Source organism: Salmo salar, chromosome 27 (assembly GCF_965601325.2).
Source record: "Salmo salar chromosome 27, fSalSal1, whole genome shotgun sequence".
Lineage (NCBI taxonomy): Eukaryota > Metazoa > Chordata > Actinopteri > Salmoniformes > Salmonidae > Salmo > Salmo salar.
This window is the reverse complement of record NC_138317.1, coordinates 6819584-6839799: the sequence shown is the minus strand read 5'-3', so window position 1 is coordinate 6839799 and position 20216 is coordinate 6819584. Positions and strand designations below refer to the sequence as shown.

Below are 20216 nucleotides of genomic sequence, written 5' to 3'. Positions count from 1 at the left end.
TAGCCATGAAAAGGCCACATTTGGACGCAATATCACCTTACATTCGCTGAGTGCGGGAAGTGTGTACGGATAACAGCCTTCCCTGTGGCTCAGTTGGTAGAGCATGGTGTTTGCAACGCCAGGGTTGTGGGTTCAATTCCCACGGGGGACCAGTAGGAAAAAAAAATAAAAAATTTATGAAATGTATGCATTGACTACTGTAAGTCGCTCTGGATAAGAGCGTCGGCTAAATGACTAAAATGTAAATGTAAAAATGTATAATGCGTGTAGGTCCCCAACGCGTTCAGCTGAGGCCAGAGCTATGCTATGCTATCCCCAACGCGTTCAGCCGAGGCCAGAGCTATGCTATCCTAAGCTATGCTATCCCCAACGCGTTCAGCCGAGGCCAGAGCTATGCTATCCTAAGCTATGCTATCCCCAACGCGTTCAGCCGAGTCCAGAGCTATGCTATCCTAAGCTAAGCGGCAAAGTTTTGTAGAAGAGGATCTTAAGATCCAGAGGCTTGAAGGGGGAAGCACACAGTTTCTCCAAAACCAGAGGCAAGTCTCATTTGGGCGGTCTGAGACGATGTACACCTTTCAGTAACCGCGCAAACGGGGTGGGCCTCCGGTGTAGCTCTGTCAATTCCCACGTGAAACACTGAGATAGCGGCCATGTACACTTTTAAAGTGGAGAATACCCGTCCCTGCTCAAAAAGCTCCTGTAGGACATAAGGATATCCCTCACAGAGCACCGAAAAGGAACAATCCCTTTATCTTGACCACAGCTCAAACGCTTGCCATTTATATGCATACAGCTCTCTCATGGAGGGTGCCCTTGCAGACTGAATGGTAGCAATAACATTCGGAGGTAAACCTCTTGTCATCAGATTGGCCATGCCCATAGGAATAAGATTTCTGCCCTGTGCGCCTGGGACAACAGGTCCCTGCACAACGGGAGTGGCCACGGGTCCCCGCCTATAAAGCGAATGACCTCAGCGAACCATGGCTGCCATTGGTGCCAGAGCCGCCTCCACCAAAATATTTGAGGTGAGAGGGACAAGCTAAACGGGAGGACCAAAAACTTGTAGGGTGTCACCCCGTAATGGAACCTCCAAAACTTTCTGTGACTGGGGCACATGAAAGTACGCTTCCATTAGGTTGATGGTGAACAAATCGCTGGGACGCACAGACCGTAATAGCCTCTGATTTGTGAGAATTTTGAATGTGTGAACTCTGAGATGCTTGCTGAGGACCCGGGCGTAAAGTCCCGACCCCTTTCCAGAACCAGGAAATACTGGCTGTACCAGCCGTCCTGGATCCGACATAGAAATCGTATTGCCCGCGTCTGGAGACGGGAGGATATTCCCTCCCTCAAACCGGGCACTGAGGCCTCCGAAACAGTCAACATTTTGACGTCGCTGAAGCATGGGGGAAACGCAAGAAATTGTAGCCTGTACCCTGACGTCAATGTTCGCATGATCCAGAGCAACGCTGCGCATGCAGGCCATTGGTTGGAGCCGACAGCGAGCCTCCCGTCAAGTGTAGACTGGGAGATATTGGTTATTTTTCCCTTTCCACCGCTCTCAACCACCACGTGTATAAATGTGGAGAAGGGACATTTTTCATTGTACCCACATGTGGGAGATGCAACACTTTTGTCACATATGAACAATGTGGAACTTTCGGTTGACACAACTGTTTATGTGCCAAGGTTTGCCTGAAGCCCGGTCCACTCTGGGTTCAGGGGCTCTGGCAATCAGTGAAGTACCCCGATTTGCAGTGCCCCTTGGGGGTACTTCGGTCACAACGAACGTCAGTCGGTTTAGGCGGTAAGATGCGTCCCAATAACCGGCTGGCACCCAGCACTGGACAGCACCCATTAAACATTTACCCAGGAGAAAACCGCTATCATGAAGGTTGTCATAGGTACCGGTGCCACAGCACCTTGTAACCCAGCTGGAAAAGGGACAGACTGCTCTGAAAAACCGATCCCTTCTGTGGTAAGATGGGTGATTTGTAATTGAATTTAATTCACAGGAATGCAACCAATCGCTTATAGAACCTATAACCTGTGTCACTAAGCACCTCATAGGGACTAGTGATCTACAGGCACGAATCAGCAATGAATCCAAGTAGTGAGCCACCTATGGGTGAGTGCCCCCTTGTGGACTGAGAGCAAATCTGCCAATTTATAATTATCACCCTGGGAGATTGATATAACCCTTGAACCCTGTGAACACCAAGGAACGCAGGATAACAGAGGGGGTTTTAAAAATTGACGAGCTTCCAAAATAAGCTGTGCTTCCGTGAAACTGTTTAGCCTGGATGAAGCCCAGTCCCTTTTGGGCACAGGGGTAGGGCTGAGCGATATGGCTTAAAAATCATATTTAATAAAAAAAAAAAAATGTATGGGCTATTCACGATATACATCTAGATTTGTTTGTTTTCTCTAAATAAGTTTTGTTGTACTATTTTAAAGGTCAAATGCACTGCATATCGAACAGTCGTCAATCATCAAATGTATTCAAGGCTTGTGAAATTATACCTAGGCTATAAGCTTTCCACAACCATAAAACCCACTAATGTCATTATTTTATCAAAATACACTGAACAAAAATATAAAAGCAAATTGCAACAATTTCAATTTTTTTACTGAGTTACTGTTTATATAAGGAAATCAGTCAATTGAAATAAATGTATTACGCCCTAATCTATGTATTTCACATGACTGGGAATATAGGTATGCATCTGTTGGTCACAGATACCTTTAAAAAAAGGTATAGGCGTGGATCAGAAAACCAGTTAGTATCTGGTGTGACCACCATTTGCCTCATGCAGCGATACACATTTCCTTCACATAGAGTTGATCAGGCTGTTGATTGTGGCCTGTGGAATTGTGTTCCACTCTTCAATGGCTGTGCGAAGTTGCTGGATATTGGTGAGAACTGGAACACACTGTCGTACACGTCGATCCATTGCATCCCAAACATGCTCAATGGGTGACATGTCTGGTGAGTATGTAGGCCATGGAAGAACTGGGACATTTTCAGCTTCCAGGAATTGTGTTCAGATCTTTGCGACATGGGGTTGTGCATTATCATGTTGAAAAATAAGGTGATGGCGGCGGATGAATGGCACGACAATAGGCCTCAGGATCTCATCACGGTATCTCTGTGCATTCAAATTGCTATTGATAAAATGCAATTGTGTTCGTTGTCCATAGCTTATCCCTGCCCATACCATAACCCCACTGCCACCATGGGGCACTCTGTTCACAACGTTGACATCAGCAAACCGCTCGCCACACAACGCCATCTACCCGGTACAGTTGAAACCGTGATTCATCCGTGAAGAGCACAATTCTCCAGGGTGCCAGTTGCCATCGAAGGTGAGAATTTGCCCACTGAAGTCGGTTAAGACGCCGAACTGCAGTCAGATCAAGATCCTGGAGAGGACGACAAGCACACAGATGAGTCTCCCTGAGATGGTTTTGACAGCAGAAATTCATTGATTGTGCAAACCCACAGTTTCATTAGCCTTCCGGGTGGCTGGTTACAGATGATCCCGCAGTTGAAGAAGCTGGATGTCGAGATCCTGGGCTGGCGTGGTTATACATGGTCTGTGGTTGTGAGGCCAGTTAACCGGCCTGCCAAATACTCTAAAGCTGTCGGAAGTGGATTATGGTAGAGAAATCAACATTCAATTCTCTGGCAACAGCTCTGGTGGACTTTTCTGCAGTCAGCCTGCCAATTGCACGCTCCTTCAACTTAAGACATCTGTGGCACAGTGTTGTGTGACACAACTGCATGTTTTAGAGTGGCCTTTTATTGTTCCCAGCACAAGGTGCACCTGTGTAACCATTATGCTGTTAAATCAGCTTCTTGTAATGCCGCACCTGCCAGCTGGATGGTTTATCTTGGTAAAGGAGAAATGCTCACAAACAGGGATGTAAACAAATTTGTGTACAAAATTTGATAGAATGGAAAATTGTGAATGCTTATGGAACATTTCTGGGATCTTTTATTTCAGTTCATGAAACATGGGACCAACACTTTACATGTTGTGTTTATATTTTTGTTAAGCATAATTCAATATATCGCCCAGCCCTACACAATGGGCTCTGGCAATGGCTGACGTAGCACCCTGTTTGGCCGTAACCAAACGACCCAATCCATCTCCGCGTCCTGTAGCCGAGGTACAGGCACCTGGGAGAGGAAGTCATTATCGTTAAAGAGCCCCTTAAAGAATGCTACACGTTTGTCAAGAGAACCTGCGCTGCGAACTAGTAGGGGAACTGTGCAAGCCGTCTTCTAATCTCGCACACAAACGGATTGGGGGTTGGGGGGCACGCTCTACCACTAAGGGACAGTTTAGTTGGCACAAAGTAAGATTGTCTCGTTCCAATTGTTTGTTTTACTAGCATGAAATGTTCCTGTTCACACCAAGGTGAAGAGCGGAATAACTGAAAGAGTGAATCTGAGTCTTACGCTTACCACCTGTGGAAGGAGGGGCTTCCAGCGAGGCGCAGATTTCATTGGCCTTGTCAGGAGTGATTGTAGATTCTTCAACCGAACACCCCATAGTATGTTGTACTGAAGTTAACTGACTGAAAGGGAACACATTTCAACTAGTCAACTAGTCATCAAGCACTTGACTAGTTGAATTACGTGTGTGCTTTTATGCAGCTACAACAAAATGTATTCTATTTGGGAGTACTCAAGGACCGGAGTTGTGAAACAATTCTATAGTACATCATTCCCACAGTAATGGTATTACCAGCTATTGTCTCAGGTCCGTTCTAAATCTGAATGTCCTCGTCTTTATTTTAGGACGCGGGCAGACTGCTGTACCTGGGGCAGAACGAGTGGGCCCACGTTAACTGCTGCCTGTGGTCCGCTGAGGTGTACGAAGACAACGGAGCTCTGCTCCAAGTACACAGTGCTGTCTCCAGGGGGCGTCACATGGTAGGAATGCATAGAAATTCACCATAGTTGCATCTCAAATGGCAACATGTTCCCTATAAACTGCACTACTTTTGACCAGGGTCCTATATAGTGGACTATTTTTGACCAGAACCCATGGTTTACTATGTAGGGAATAGGGTGACATTTCATACACCTCCCACATATCAAAGCTGGAGTACATCCTTACCCGATAGGCTTTGTATTCAGGCATAAGTATTAAGTTGTCCGTTTCTAATATTGTCATAAGATATCAACTTTATTGTTCCAAAGAGAGAATTGTCAAGTCTGTTATGCCCATTTAGTTATGAGAATGTTTACTCTTCAGGGACTTTTCCGTTAGTCTTTCTCATTCATTGTTTTCTTTCCTCTCCTTGCACTCATTCCACCTTCCTTCCCTACAGCGCTGTGAGCGTTGTGGCCAGGCGGGGGCGACAGTGGGCTGCTGTCTCTCGTCCTGTCAGAGTAACTACCACTTCATGTGCGCCCGTGCCCGCAACTGTTTCTTCCAGGAGGACAGGAAGGTCTTCTGCTCCAGGCACCGCGACCTCGTCAGTGAGAAGGTGAACCTTTTATATATGGGCTAATGAGGAACACACACACACACATAAACAAACATATAGTTGTCTTTCCAACCTTGAGCACCACCACTTTCACTGTGACTTGTCAGCAGCATTCAAACTTCACACCTGGTGACTTATTGTGTAGCATTAGGGCCAATGTTATGTCTCAGGACACACCCATACACCTACTGCTCAGGATTTACGCTCCCGTTTCCCCTCTTCTCCAGATGGTGTCTGGGAATGGGTTCGAAGTTCTCCGGCGGGTCTACGTGGACTTCGAAGGGATCAGCCTCCGTCGGAAGTTTCTGACTGGCCTGGAGCCAGAGTCTATAAATATGACCATTGGTGTGTATGGTACATCCCCAACGGCACCCTATTCCCTATGTAGTGCAGTACTTTTAACCCTTTACACTCGTGGGAATTGGCCTATATGGATGGGGATAAATTGAAATATTTTTTACTTACAGAAGAAATATGGAAAGCATATGCATAACCATGGTAGCAATTAAAAGGGAACAGTTTGGAGATTATGGGCAGATTATTAGACTAAAAATGAGGACACTGCAGTTCACCTAACACAAGACTGAATCCAAACATTACACTGTTGATATTATGTGCATTTTACAGTTACTGTACTTTTCGCCACATTTGTTGATAACGAAATCTCAAAATACTATGGATACGTTCAGTAACTTAATATGAATATTCTTTCAAAATTTGGGGTAGGTTCAACATAAGACAAAAAAATGCCAAGGGTTTGAGTGAGGTTAAACTGGTGTCTCCAAGTGGCCACACCTCCAAAGTGTACACAGTTCCTTAGAAAATTCAAGGCACATTTATGACTTAAAGAAGAGTCAACTATAAGGTGCTTTTTTTGAGCTCTTCTAGCTGTGCCGTTGAGGAACTAGAGCAAACACACTTGTAGTTGTTTTGTTTGGAACACAGCTCTGCATCCCTGCCGTCACATAGTTACTGTTGTTTATGCAATCCAAAAACTGTCCATTATAAATTGCTATCTGGGTCATTTGAATGCTTGTTCTATTATCAACATGACTAGCTAGATCTTAGTGTTAAGCTTTCACAAGGCAACTCAGAGAAGCAGATCGTAATTTTGGTGCGCATAGAATGGAGTCAGGAGTGCATTCAGATGCGTGGTCCGCTGCAAATTTGCTTCACAATACAGAAAACGGCTCATTTGGTTAAGGACAAGCCAGGGTAAAACGCCATGTCATCAAACATACATCAAACATAGTGGTCGTAAACGTTGACTCTGTACATTTCATGAGTTTATATGGAAATGTGAAGTGCACATTAAGACTTGCTTGTATGACACAAAAGCGGTATTTATTTTAATCCTCTACGTCTCATCTTTCAAAACACATAGTCCTCTTAATTTACAGCAAAACCTCTTGTTGCACGCAGTGCTCAAGTTCAGAACTGCTGTCAGTCAAAACCTGTAAAGCAGAGACCCTGAGCTCTGACGTATAGCATGTTACTTTATAGCCACTTCGTTCCAATGTAGGAACATATCATTTTCAACCCATATACGGGTATGAGTGTAAAGGGTTAACAAGAGCCCCGGGCTCTGGTCAAAAGTAGTGCACTACATAGGGAATAGGGTGAGATTGGGAACAAAGCCTATGTCAATGCGCTCTCTACTTTTGATTTGGAAGGTGTGACCCATATGCTGTAAAAGTATGGCCAGTAAGGGATTTATATTACTGCCAACAATCATTCCCCTTTTTACATGTGAAACCCTCTGAAACTATCCATCTGTCTCCTTCTATATCCAGGCTCTCTGCAGATCAACAGGCTGGGTGTGCTGACTGAACTATCAGCCAATGGAGCGAGGTTGTGTCCTGTGGGCTATCAGTAAGTGGCCAATAATCCACGTGACCAGACATCGACAGCATCCATTTTGATTCCTGTTGAATAATCCATATCTGAATTATGTAATCAGGGTTGTCATTGTCTAATTTAATATACTGTTAATATAAGAAATTAATGGCCGTATAAAACTCCTGAGTTACTTTGTAGGATAGCTTCCCTCGAGTTAATTTTAGAAGGATATTGGGTTGTTTATATATTTTACTTTACTCACCTTTTTCCTCTTCTCCTTCCCCTCCCTCCCTCTTCCTCCGTCCAGGTGCTCTCGGCTGTACTGGAGCACAGTGGACCCTCGTCGGCGCTGTAAGTACACCTTTAAGGTGACAGAGGTGTGTTCTCCACTCCCAGAGAAGCCAGGGGAACCACTGTGGTGGGACCAGGAGGAGAACCGAACCATAGCCCACAGCCCCAGCTACTATCAAGGTCAGGAAACCCATACACCTAACCTGCCCCTATCTGGTAGTAGGGTGGAGCACTACAATGGATAACCTTGATGTCCCCTATTTTATATTTGTTTATTTTCTATTGAAATAAATAACAGAAGGATAAGTATAACAACTTAAGTACATGGGGATCGTACAATATTTTCTATTCAAAAGGGACAATCTACTAATTCTCAAAAGTAAATAATGCTCCTTTTTTGTTCCTTGACCAGAAATGGATATTCCAGAGCCTGTGATGAGTCCTCCGCCCATTGAGGTATCTCCCAGCACAACCCCGTCTCCCCTGAAACAGGAGCCTGGGGCCAAAACCCCTAGTTACTCACAAACCAGGAGACCAGCAGGAGGAACATCTCGACCTCTTCCCTCCCCAGGTAACACCACTCCCTTAGACATTAAGTTTGATATCAATACCAGTTTATATTAGTTTCATATCTAAGTCAGTTAACAGTGAAATATCTGCTTTATTGAGGAATGTTTTTACTCAATATGATATGTTGTCTTACCTAGCAACCTTAAATTGAATAAACGAAGTCCCTTATGATAAGAGAGTTTGCTAAATGACCTCAATGTAAAATGTTAATATTACTTTTCTGCCATGACACTGACTGGTGATCCTCTTCTCTCTAGGGAGTGCCATGTCCAAATCCCACCACATCTTGACTCTCAGAGACCTGGACGATACCCGCCGGCCACGTCGCCTGTCTCTGAGCTGCCACTCAGGGGACTCCTCCTCCCCCACCGACGGCCTCGCGGGACCAATGACGCTCCGTTCAGGGGGCACCCTCCACCCCAGGTCCCTCCCCTTCAGTTGCCCTCCCAGAACCAGCGAAAACCTCCTGAGTTCCCCTCGGCAAGTACGACCTCTCGCTGGCTCCTCCAGCTGGGGCTCCCCTCCCTTGTCCCCCTCCAGTCTTACCCACCCTTTCTCCCTGCGGCCTGGCGCCGCCGGCAGCCCCCCCTCCAACCTCCATCTGGCCTTCCGCCACTCCTCCAGGATCAGACAGCCATTCAAAATCCGAACTCCAGTGTCCGCTGAGGTGCCACAATACTTCTTAGCTTCATCTGAGCCAGAGAAAGCAGTGGTGGCACCCTCAAACGGGATCACATTGACAGCAAATAACATGGAGGAAGACACAGACATCGGCCCCCTGATGTCGGATCAGGACTTGCCCTTCACAACATTCGACGTGGCGGACGCAGACGTGGCGGTGGCCTCAGTGCTAAACGCCAAGCTGGAGTTTGACGAGGCCTTGCTGAATGAGACTGTGGCGCTTCACTGTGGAGGGTCCCATACAGGTGGAGGAGATATGGAAGAGGAGGAGGCACTAGAGGAGGAGACCCAGACTCAGGGTAGGGACAACATGGACGCCAACAACAAGGCTCCAGTATTCACCAAAGCCATGGCCTCTAAAGATGATCTGGAGAACGGTTCCTCAGACGAGGACATGGATCACTACTTGAAGTTCTCTCGTACGGTGGTGTGCGAAGCCTCCAAGGACTCAGGGCAGGAAGGTCTCCCCCTCCCCCCACCACTTCCTACGTCTCAGTCCATTGCTCAGCTTGACGGAGCGGATAATGGCTCTGAGAGTGACTCGAGTGAGGCTACCGGCGATCAGGAAGAAACTCAGGAAGAGGGGAAGAGTGGGGAAGCTCAGGGGGCTGACAGTCAAGAAGTGTTTGAAACCTGTGACCCAAATAACGACATGTCTATTGAAGAGGAGGTTCTGATGGACTCTGACCAAACGGAATCCCAGAATGAGGTTCTTCTGGACCCAAGTAGTGGCCATTTTGTTTCAGCTGACGACGGCACCAGAGTGTACCTGGCTAATAATAAAAAAGCAGCTCTTGATGACAGCGATAGTGACAGCTCTGGCTCCTCTACAGATTCTCTCGTTGGAGTGGACGACGAAATGGGAGACCCAGACTTCGAGCCGGAACCCAAACCCAAACCCAACACAAAACATCCTGTAAAAACCATCAAAGTCATGCAACGCCCTAGTCCTGTGAGCATGAAAACTATTCCTCCTAAACCCACACCAACACAGAAGAAAATCATCAGGGTCTCCCTACCTTCTGCACCTGCTCTGCCTCTGAATGTAGCCTCCTCTTCCCCACCCATCGTTGTTCGAACCGTTCCAAGGACAGTCCCCTCCACCGCCTTCCCGACCCCGTTTGTAATAAACGGCATGAACTCTATACCCTTACAGACAGGGGCCACTAGGGGCAGAGCTATCGCTATCCGCTTGGCCACCCCCAGACAAGAAGCTCAGCAGCAGCTGACGGCCACTATTCTGTCTGGTGCCTCCAACTCAGCCCCGTCCCCGCAAGTTCTGCTTGTCAACCGTCAAGGTCAGATTCTGATGAAAGATCCAAATACCAACACCTTCCAGACGGTCAGCACCAGTTCTCCTTCCTACAGCCGCATCAGCCAGATCGCCAAGATGATCCACAGCAGTGGTGCCCTGCCGCGGGCACTTCCCCAGGTTGTGGTCGTACCCTCTACATCATCACCCTCACCACGGACAACAGTCTTTCATAGTTCACATCTCATCACCACTAACAGAAACAACACCACCACATCAACCACCATCTCTAACAGAAACATCACACCAGCAAGCAACACCAATCTCCTGATCAGGGCCCCACAGAGTTTGCATGATGGGCGAGTGCTGGTCCAAGCCATGCCTGTGACGAGTGGAGCAAAACCAGTGAGGGTCAAGTGCGTCTCTGTGCCCGGCAACCAGGCCCAAGCTATTTTAGACAGAGCCATGGCTACTCATCGTGAGCCCTCTCGGATACGGCCTAATATCCTCAGGGTGAGCCCATCTCAGCTGAGCCCATCCCAGTTCCAGGTCCACCCTTTCCTCAACAAACTCCAGTCCCCTGTAGCCATCTCTGCCGCTCCTGGACAGATGCTCCGTCACGAGCCGGCCATCGTACCCGAGTCCCAGTCCCAGGTCCGCGTTAAGAGAGTGTCCTCCGTCGCTGAGCGTCCCGGCAAGAAGAAATGCAAGACTGATTTCCTCCCTCAGTTGCCCTCTAGTGACGTGGATGACCTAGATGGCAGCAGGTAAGGCAGAGTACCATATCTACGATATGAGATTTATTGTTTCTTCTTTAACTTTTTAATGTTGTAACCCTGATTGCACTACACATTTTCCAATTTGGACAATTAAAGATATTGATTGATAGATTTCTACTGACTAAGAGTCACTGTTTTCTTCACACAGAAATAGTGGCGTTCGAATCAAAGCCCCAACAATGAAAGATGTGCTGGATCTGGACCAGGAGAAAGTTGAGCTCAAGGTCATCCCACCACCAGAACCTGAGAATATCAGGTTAGTTTCTTCTGAAATGTGACCGTAGCAAGATGGATGCCAGAAATACACACTGCAAGGTTCATTTTAAATCCCCAAATAATTTTATAATGCATAGGTACGGAGAGCCTTAGTGGTCATGGTGAAGGAAAAGTACAGCTAGACTAATCCGTTCCCTCTGGGGTTTTATTCGTTCCCTCAGGGGGTTTTATTCGTTCCCTCTGGGGGTTTTTATTCGTTCCCTCTGGGGGTTTTTATTCGTTCCCTCTGGGGATTTTATTCCTTCCCTCAATATAAAAATGTATTCCCTCAATTTATTTTTTTCTCCCTGAATATCAAAAGTTGCTCCCTCAATTTTATTAATCCATTCCCTCAATTGTTTAATTTGTTCCCTTGGCTCTCCCCTGCAGATTCGAGCACATGTCCTTATCATGAATTGATCAGAGCTCATTGAATTCTACTTCAATCTGGGCTTGAAATGAATCTAATCAAAGTTTATTAGTTGCGTACACAGATTTACAGATGCTATCGTAAGTGCAGCGAAATGCTTGTTTCAACAAAGATTTTATTTTTGTTTGAATATGAACCTCACTCTTTTACTGCCTTTTTAGTCCCCTTTCAGAACCATGACTGACTTGATAAATGATGGTTCAAATGATAAGCTACTCCTGACTCCTTGAGGATTTGTGTAGCCTAGGCTTGTAAGAATGGCATTCTCCTTATGTAGGCCTACCACAGTCCTATTCCCACTTGGCAGATAACATACTTCAGCCTAAATGTAATTATATTTAGTTAATTACATGCTTCACGTGGTGATGATCACTGACCATTCAACAGCTTATTTCCAGTTTGTGTTTTCATAGGGGCAAATAATGGTGTGCAAAACCCATTAATTAGGCAAAGTAATTTCAATAGCCTGAAAAGCCTGGAGCCTTGCTAGCAGTCATAACTGAATGATGCAAACCAAATACACTTTGTGCAAACTCCGATTCATGCCACTTATACAACATGAACATTGTCCATTTTGCACACCTCTCATCCCTGCAACAGTGTTTCACTGGCCTCATGCATATAGTTAGGGCTATACCTCCAGTAAAACATGGCACCAGCCAAGCGCTTGGATGTGTTTATGATTGTTAACAAGCATGTGACTCAAAGGCAGAAGGGAATGGCATGAGAATTTATTGAGCATAATTTCCAAGAGGCTTCGGTGTTAACAGGTGCAATGATGTGCTCTCATCCCTGCGCTAGGCAGGAATTCCGTCTGGCTCTGCTCTATGATCTTAGCTGTTCTATAGCCTGTCTATACTCCGGCGGAGTTCGTTAGCTACCTATCCTAGCTTGGCAATTGGCTAATATCCAGGTGAACGTACTGTCATCGCAACATAGCAAATAGCTATCAGTTTTAGTTATGAACATAGATGGTTTAAAGCGGCTCTGGCTCTATCTGTGCCTGGTTGGCTAAGTCGCTATACAGGTATAGCGAGCAAGATGCCTAGCTAGCAGCTAAATTAGTCAGTCACACACGCATGCAAACACACACACACGCAGCAACATGTTTCTGAATTTCTGGGAAAGGAGTGAAGAGGGCGACAGAATGCCGATTCAGAGGACAATTACATGATTAAGGGAACAAATTCCTAAATTAAGGGAATGGATTAATAAAATTGAAAGAATTACTTTTTATATTGAGGGAATACATTTTTATATTGAGGGAACTAATGAAAAAACATATTAGCCTAGCTGTTTTTGTCTCCACCATGACCCACAAGGGTACATAGGTGCTCTTTTATTAATACAAAAAAAGCTGACGTCTTTTGACTTCAGTCGGTCCGCCAGCACATTTCTTTTTTGGAATGACTCAACCCAGATGAGCACCCCTTTCCATAGAAGCCTTCAGTAGCACAGCAGTATCTCAACTCTATTACACCTTAGTTTTAATTAATTCATATAACACCATGTCTGTGTGTCCTGTCTTCTAGACCACCTCCCATACCTCAGATGGAGCGTCAGCCCAACAGCACTCTACGTCCACCCAGCAGCAGCACCACTCAGAGTAGCAGCAACATCCATGGGAAAACCCACGTGTGGGTCAGCGCGCGCCATGGAGATCTCTCTGACTGGGGCCCCTACTCAGGTGGGCAACCTTGAGCGGTTTTACATATGATTATTTTATATTTTTTCCCATTCAACCAAAAACCCATATTTGAAGTCTTATGAATGATAGAAAATATTTATAATTTCTGATCAATAAAATCTGACTTAACCTTCCTATTCTTAACACCGCTCAGGTTTTAGCTCAGACGACGACACGCCGCCACCTAAACAGGACAAGACCAGGTTCGCCCACAGGAACCAGCCCCACCTGCGCTTTGAAATCACCAGCGACGATGGCTTCCATGTACAGGCAGACAGCATAGAGGGTGAGAATCTCAGCCTAACTACGGAACTAGCTGTAACTTACATAGTTGTAGATATAGCTATTCCTATTTGTATATAAAACCGTTCTCTATGCAGAATCTGTTGTACTGGCTTTTAACTCCTAGACTAGGCTTAATCTGAGTCCAGTGAAATGACCCTATGCACTATAATTATTTTACTTTCTTATTCATATCCTTTTTTTTCTTTCTTGCCTCGCCCTCCCTCAGTGGCGTGGCGAGCGGTGATTGACGGCGTCTTGGAGGCCCGAGCAGGGTTCCATCTGAAGGCTTTGCCCCTCGGCGGGGTGAGCGGGGCGCGGGTTCTGGGCCTGCTCCACGACGCTGTCATCTTCCTACTGGAGCAGCTGCAGGGCGCCGCCGGGTGTAAACAATACCGCTTTCGCTTCCATCGCTACGACACCCCTGACGACGAGCTGCCCATCAACCCCAGTGGCTGCGCCCGCGCTGAGGTCTACTCACGGTAAGAACCAAGCACTGATGTCTGTGGTTAAAATAGGTATGTTGAGGACCGAGCCATCTCGCCATAAGAGCACCATAATGTTATCCCTTAATAGAATGTTGAGGTGATTTTCATTTTGAAGCTTACTGTCAGATTTGTAAAGTCATTGAATCTGAATGTTATAGCCCGAATCCTACATCTCCTGCATTTAAACAAATTCCCTCTCTGCCAATGTCCCCTCACAGGAAGTCAACCTTCGACATGTTCAACTTCTTGGCATCTCAACACAGACAGCTGCCTGACATCATGTCGACGCCATATGACGAGGAGGATGATGACGTCCCACTGAAATCCACCAGGTTAGACAACTCCACAATTACCATTGAGTTAATGCTGTCATTTAATTGTTCTGAGTGAAATAAGTTCTAACCTACAGTATTCTCCATATTCCCATCTCATAGACGAGCCACCAGCACAGAGCTTCCCATGGCCATGCGCTTCAGACACCTGGAGAAGACCTCCAAGGAAGCAGTGGGGGTTTACAGGTAACTAAGAAACTATTTTTAAACGTTCTAATATTATTAGTATTATGATTACTTAGTTTTTTAGGGTAAAATACTTCATACTTACTATTTTTCTCTTTCACTCTTTATTTGATCTTTTCCTTATCCTAGGTCTGAAATTCATGGACGTGGTCTGTTCTGCAAGAGGAACATTGAGGCAGGGGAGATGGTGATCGAGTACGCAGGCAACGTCATCCGTGCTGTTCTCACAGACAAGAAAGAGAAGTACTATGACAGCAAGGTTGGTCAACAACAATCAATGGACCGATCATGTTGAATACAGAGGAAAATACAGCAATGCAAAATATACAGCAATGCATCTAATTCCATTCAATAACTAAATATATTTTTACCATTCGCAATGATACATTTTAATCTGCGCACTTAGATTTTTAACATGCATTCATGGTGTGAGGCTTTTAGTGTATCTTTTGTGTATTGGTGTTTTAATAGCTGGTGCAAACTTTTCCCCTTTGGGTTTTCAATAAAGTACTATCTAAAACCCTCTTATCTCCTCGTCAGGGCATCGGCTGTTACATGTTCCGCATTGATGACTTTGATGTGGTTGACGCCACCATGCACGGCAACGCCGCCCGTTTCATCAATCACTCGTGCGAGCCCAACTGCTATTCACGTGTCATCCTCGTGGACAGCCACAAGCACATCGTCATCTTCGCCCTGCGTAAGATCTACCGGGGCGAGGAGCTCACCTACGACTACAAGTTCCCCATTGAGGATGACGGCAGCAAGCTGCACTGCAACTGTGCCGCCAGGCGCTGCCGCCGCTTCCTCAACTAAAAGACCAACCAAACACACCACGTTGGAGGAGTACTTGAATTCATAGAGGAATATGGAGAGACCAGGAGACGAGGGAAAATGCAATGATATGGCGATAGGAGTGTTGCCAATAAGTACTGATGAATTGGAGCCTCCTCCGTAGTTAGTTTAATTTAAAGTCTGACTGATATGACGCATTTTAATTTAAAAGACTGCCTGGTGAACATTTTTTGGTTCTATCCTACAGCAGGGTTTTCCAAACTCGGTCCTAGGGTCCCCCTGGGTGCACGTTTTGGTTTTTGCCCCAGCTCTGCACAGCTGATTTCAAATAATCAAAGCTTAGTGATAAGTTGGTTATTTGAATCAGCTGTGTAGTGCTAGGGCAAAAATCAAAACGTGCACCCAGGGGGAGCCCCAGGACCGAGTTTCGAAAAACCCTGTCCTAGAGGGCTTCTTGAGCCGCTCCCTCTGTCGCAGAAACCAAAAAGGGCGCCAAATGATACAACACGTTTGTGGTATGAAGAGCTATCAGTGTTTTTGAGACAAAATGTCTACAGCTACAGGCATTTATTCTAGGCCTGCAAGGAACCCAGTTGATTCAGACCTCAGTAATTTCGGACACTGGTGACATTACGCAATCTCATGGTCAACTCGCTTGGTTTGTCTACGTTCTTGACTCAGTCGCCAATGGCCTCTAAAAATGGAGCTAAATATTCCACAGTTGTGGTGCTTATCACTTGGACCAGAAATGTGGTTGGTTATGTACTTCATTTCAGTTGTTTCTCATCAGTCAATTACTCTGTTTTAAAGAGGAATTCCATGTTATTGTAGCTATGACAATAGAAGGCTACATTCAAGTGGAGGCAACTGATTTAAGCACCTTATTTTCCATGGTCATAAGCGCAAGCGTTGCTGTACATAAAAGGCAATACTGACCTGTTAATTGGACAAAGAAAAGCCTGTTTTATTTTTTTACTTTGACCCAAGCCACCTCCAGTAAACATTTTTAGAGCAGCTATATTTTAATTGTCCATTTCGATATTATGGAGACCATTATAACAGTCTGCATCCCAAATTTCCTACATAGTGCACTATTTTTGACCAGGGCCCATAAGGAATAAGGTGACATTTAGGACATAGCCAGAGACTCTTATGAGCATGGGGCAGGTTCAGATTGTTCTTTTTTGAAGGTGCTGATGAAAACTACCCAAAAGTTTGCTTTCACCTATGTTTTTAATGAAATCCCTACATGATTAAAGGTAACCTCAGCGAAATGACATTGCCACGAATAGCAAGACTTCAATCTAACAAAGTGTCTGCACATGTGCACAAGTTCAGTTCACAAGGTTACAGCGTGTTAGCAAGGGCACCAAAACAGTGGCAAAGTTGAACCTCGTTCTTAAGTGCTCTAGTTGTTGCAGAAATTGACCCACTATGCTGTTTACTTTCTGTATCTACATCATATCGCTGAGCCGACCTTTAAACATGTTCTCCACTCGTTTCTCCCCTGTACTTGAAATTAGAATGCCATGCTTTAGATCTGTGAAAACATATCTTGTTGCACCCCTCTAGAAAGAAATAATGAAACATGTTTTTAGTCTGCCAGGTATACTTTTTTTCACTATTGTTTTTGTGCTGTTTTGTTCATGATCTTCCAGACTTTAATATTGGGGAAAGTAATATGGTTTGGGGTGAGGGGAAAAATGCTTTGATAGTACTCTACTCCCTCCCTATCATTTTACAACCCAATTTGTATATGTATTGTTGTATATTGGTATAAATGAATAATCAAAATGCTAATGAAAATAAATAAATATGTGTTGTCAAATATTAACCTGGTTTATATTCGCTACTGAACACCCACTAATTTTAATACAGGGGCATGAAACTTACAGTACAATACCCGGTCAAAGTCTATGTTCAGTTAGTCGTCCTTTATCTTCTCTGTTTTCCCCTCTACTTACCTGACAGTGACACTCCTCTCCCCTGTCCCTCGCGGGTGTACTACCTCTGTGGCTCACCATGACATAAACAAGAGAAGATAATGTTTGGACTCTGTTACAATAACTACTTCAGCCAGTGCTTGAGGTGCTGGAACTCAAGTTTCTGTTTGTTCTAGCCCAAGTCAAGCACTGACTGTAGCATACCACTTAGAATGCATGGCCAATCCAGCTTCATTCTAAGTCATATGCTAATATGGATATTGTAACTTGCTCTTGGTTTCCAACTGGTGCTGTGCTGGCTCGAATGTGCAACCCAATTTAAGGCACTGAGCTGGCTGTGCATGCATCAAAGGACACAATCTACATGTTTTGGATTTTAGTTGGGGTTTGAAGGGGTCTCTGCCCCAGAGTAATGAATAAATGCAGTTTGTGTTATTTCTGTAGGATTATTTAAATATATTTAAAAAAAAAAAATTAATCTCTCACTGCGTGTTGAACATGGTTCTGTTACCTTGGCACAAAGCGAACTTTGTCTGTACATAGTTGTATACAACATTTCTAAACCTGTTACATTTTTTCTACGCACTTTTTATTTTATTCATGATGTTCTTGGCTTAATAAAGATCTTGAAAGGTTTGAAGAAAAGATAGTGAGGGATTTGTTTTTGATTCGTTTCAATACAACTTTAAATGATGATTATGTTTATGATTGTTATAAGCTCTACTGTCTGTCTTGATGTACTCTTTCTGATTGTGTTAGGTAGCAGGGTGGGATTGGGGGAGAAATTAGTGTGAGCATGATTGCTGTCACATAGTGCACCAGATAAGACAAGCTGACCCTAGCCCCCTGGTACATACAAGCTATTGCAGCATACATACTGGGGACTGAAACGGGGGTCGCAAGACAGTGGTTCACCAGTGGTCTGTCATGCGTTGATGAATTGACTGTGTCTGTTTTGACACTTTAGTGTACTTTAAAATTTGGTTGAGCATCAGCAGTTTCTCTTGTTTTGTCACTGATAGTCACTCAATTAGCCATGTCAGCTGACCATTTTTAGATTGGTAAGTTAGTCTAGCCAGTTATCTAAACTTGTAGTAATCATGGCCGAATACCGACCGGGTGCGCTGACTTCCAGGGGGCCCCCATTGATTTTGTTAGTCACTCTCACTCAGATATCATTAACGTGACTTAAGCAGGGGTGGTAAAAGTAAAGGGTAACACTTTACTTGACATATGACATAAAAGCTGACAACTTGTCATAACCTGTTATGACATATATTTAGACTTGTTGTGGCATATTGTGTTATTTTATGGCTGTTATGACACCTACATAAGTGTCAAAACCTACCTACCACAAAAGGCAAAACATTCCATTACACTATAAACATACTGTTAACACGTAGGCTATGTTAACTTTTTTAATTTATTGACCATATTAATTATTGTAGTTGCGTAGTCATTGATGTCAGACGTGCCTATCCCCGTGCTCTGTTGCTGATGACTGGGATGAATGCAGGAGCAGGAGAAGACACCCTCTTTTTTACTGATGACTGATATAAGGGCATGTACATGATAACCCTATCTGGCTTATATGATTGGTCATAGTTTTTTTACTTGTATATTTTATTTCACCTTTATTGAACAAGGTAGGCTAGTTGAGAACAAGTTCTCATTTACAACTGCGACCTGGCCAAGATAAAGCAAAGCAGTGTGACACAAACAACAACACAGAGTTACACATGGAATAAACAAGCGTACAGTCAATAACACAATAGAAAAAAAGAAAGTCTATATACAGTGTGTGCAAATGGCGTGAGGAGGTAAGGCAATAAATAGGCCATAGTAGCGAAGTAATTACAGTTTAGCAAATTAACACTGGAGTGATAGATGAGCAGATGATGATGTGCAAGTAGAAATACTGGTGTGCAAAAGTAAATATAAACAATATGGGGATGAGGTAGGTAGATTGGGTGGGCTATTTACAGCTGCAGCGATCGGTTAGCTGCTCAGATAGCTGATGTTTAAAGTTAGTGAGGGAAATGTAAGTTTCCAGCTTCAGTGGTTTTAGCAATTCGTTCTAGTCATTGGAAGCAGAGAACTGGAAGGAAAGGCGGCCAAAGGAGGTGTTGGCTTTGGGGACGACCAGTGAGATACAGTGAGGGAAAAAAGTATTTGATCCCCTGCTGATTTTGTACGTTTGCCCACTGACAAAGAAATGATCAGTCTATAATTGTACTGGTAGGTTTATTTGAACAGTGAGGGACAGAATAACAAAACAATCCAGAAAAACACATATCAAAAATTTTATAAAATGAATTTGCATTTTAATGAGGGAAATAAGTATTTGACCCCTCTGCAAAACATGACTTAGTACTTGGTGGCAAAACCCTTGTTGGCAATCACAGAGGTCACATGCTTCTTGTAGTTGGCCACTAGGTTTGCACACATCTCAGGAGGGATTTTGTCCCACTCCTCTTTGCAGATCTTCTCCAAGTCATTAAGGTTTCGAGGCTGATGTTTGGCAACTCGAACCTTCAGCTCCCTCCACAGATTTTCTATGGGATTAAGGTCTGGAGACTGGCTAGGCCACTCCAGGACCTTAATGTGCTTCTTCTTGAGCCACTCCTTTGTTGCCTTGGCCGTGTGTTTTGGGTCGTGGTCATGCTGGAATACCCATCCACGACCCATTTTCAATGCCCTGGCTGAGGGAAGGAGGTTCTCACCCAAGATTTGATGGTACATGGCCCCGTTCAACGTGATGCGGTGAAGTTGTCCTGTTCCGTTAGCATAAAAACACCCCCAAAGCATAATGTTTCCACCTCCATGTTTGACGGTGGGGATGGTGTTCTTGGGGTCATAGGCAGCATTCCTCCTCCTCCAAACACGGCGAGTTGAGTTGAT

General features: G+C 44.7%; 1 protein-coding gene across 2 annotated transcripts in view; it reads left to right on the top strand.

Annotated features, from left to right (window-relative positions):
* LOC106588247 (histone-lysine N-methyltransferase 2B) overlaps window positions 1–17206 on the top strand; it is a 73700-nt gene extending 56494 nt beyond the window's left edge. For both annotated transcript variants that reach the window (XM_082970334.1, XM_014177065.3), the window contains exons 23-37: window positions 4811–4945; window positions 5347–5505; window positions 5733–5850; window positions 7299–7377; window positions 7652–7815; window positions 8048–8206; window positions 8463–10905; window positions 11066–11173; window positions 13135–13289; window positions 13444–13575; window positions 13801–14053; window positions 14278–14391; window positions 14494–14577; window positions 14707–14836; window positions 15118–17206. In XM_082970334.1, coding sequence (XP_082826460.1) covers window positions 4811–4945; window positions 5347–5505; window positions 5733–5850; window positions 7299–7377; window positions 7652–7815; window positions 8048–8206; window positions 8463–10905; window positions 11066–11173; window positions 13135–13289; window positions 13444–13575; window positions 13801–14053; window positions 14278–14391; window positions 14494–14577; window positions 14707–14836; window positions 15118–15393 — 4509 coding nt within the window. In that variant the 3' untranslated portion in view covers window positions 15394–17206. The remainder of the gene's footprint in view (window positions 1–4810; window positions 4946–5346; window positions 5506–5732; window positions 5851–7298; window positions 7378–7651; window positions 7816–8047; window positions 8207–8462; window positions 10906–11065; window positions 11174–13134; window positions 13290–13443; window positions 13576–13800; window positions 14054–14277; window positions 14392–14493; window positions 14578–14706; window positions 14837–15117) is intronic.
* Window positions 17207–20216: the final 3010 nt, after the last annotated feature.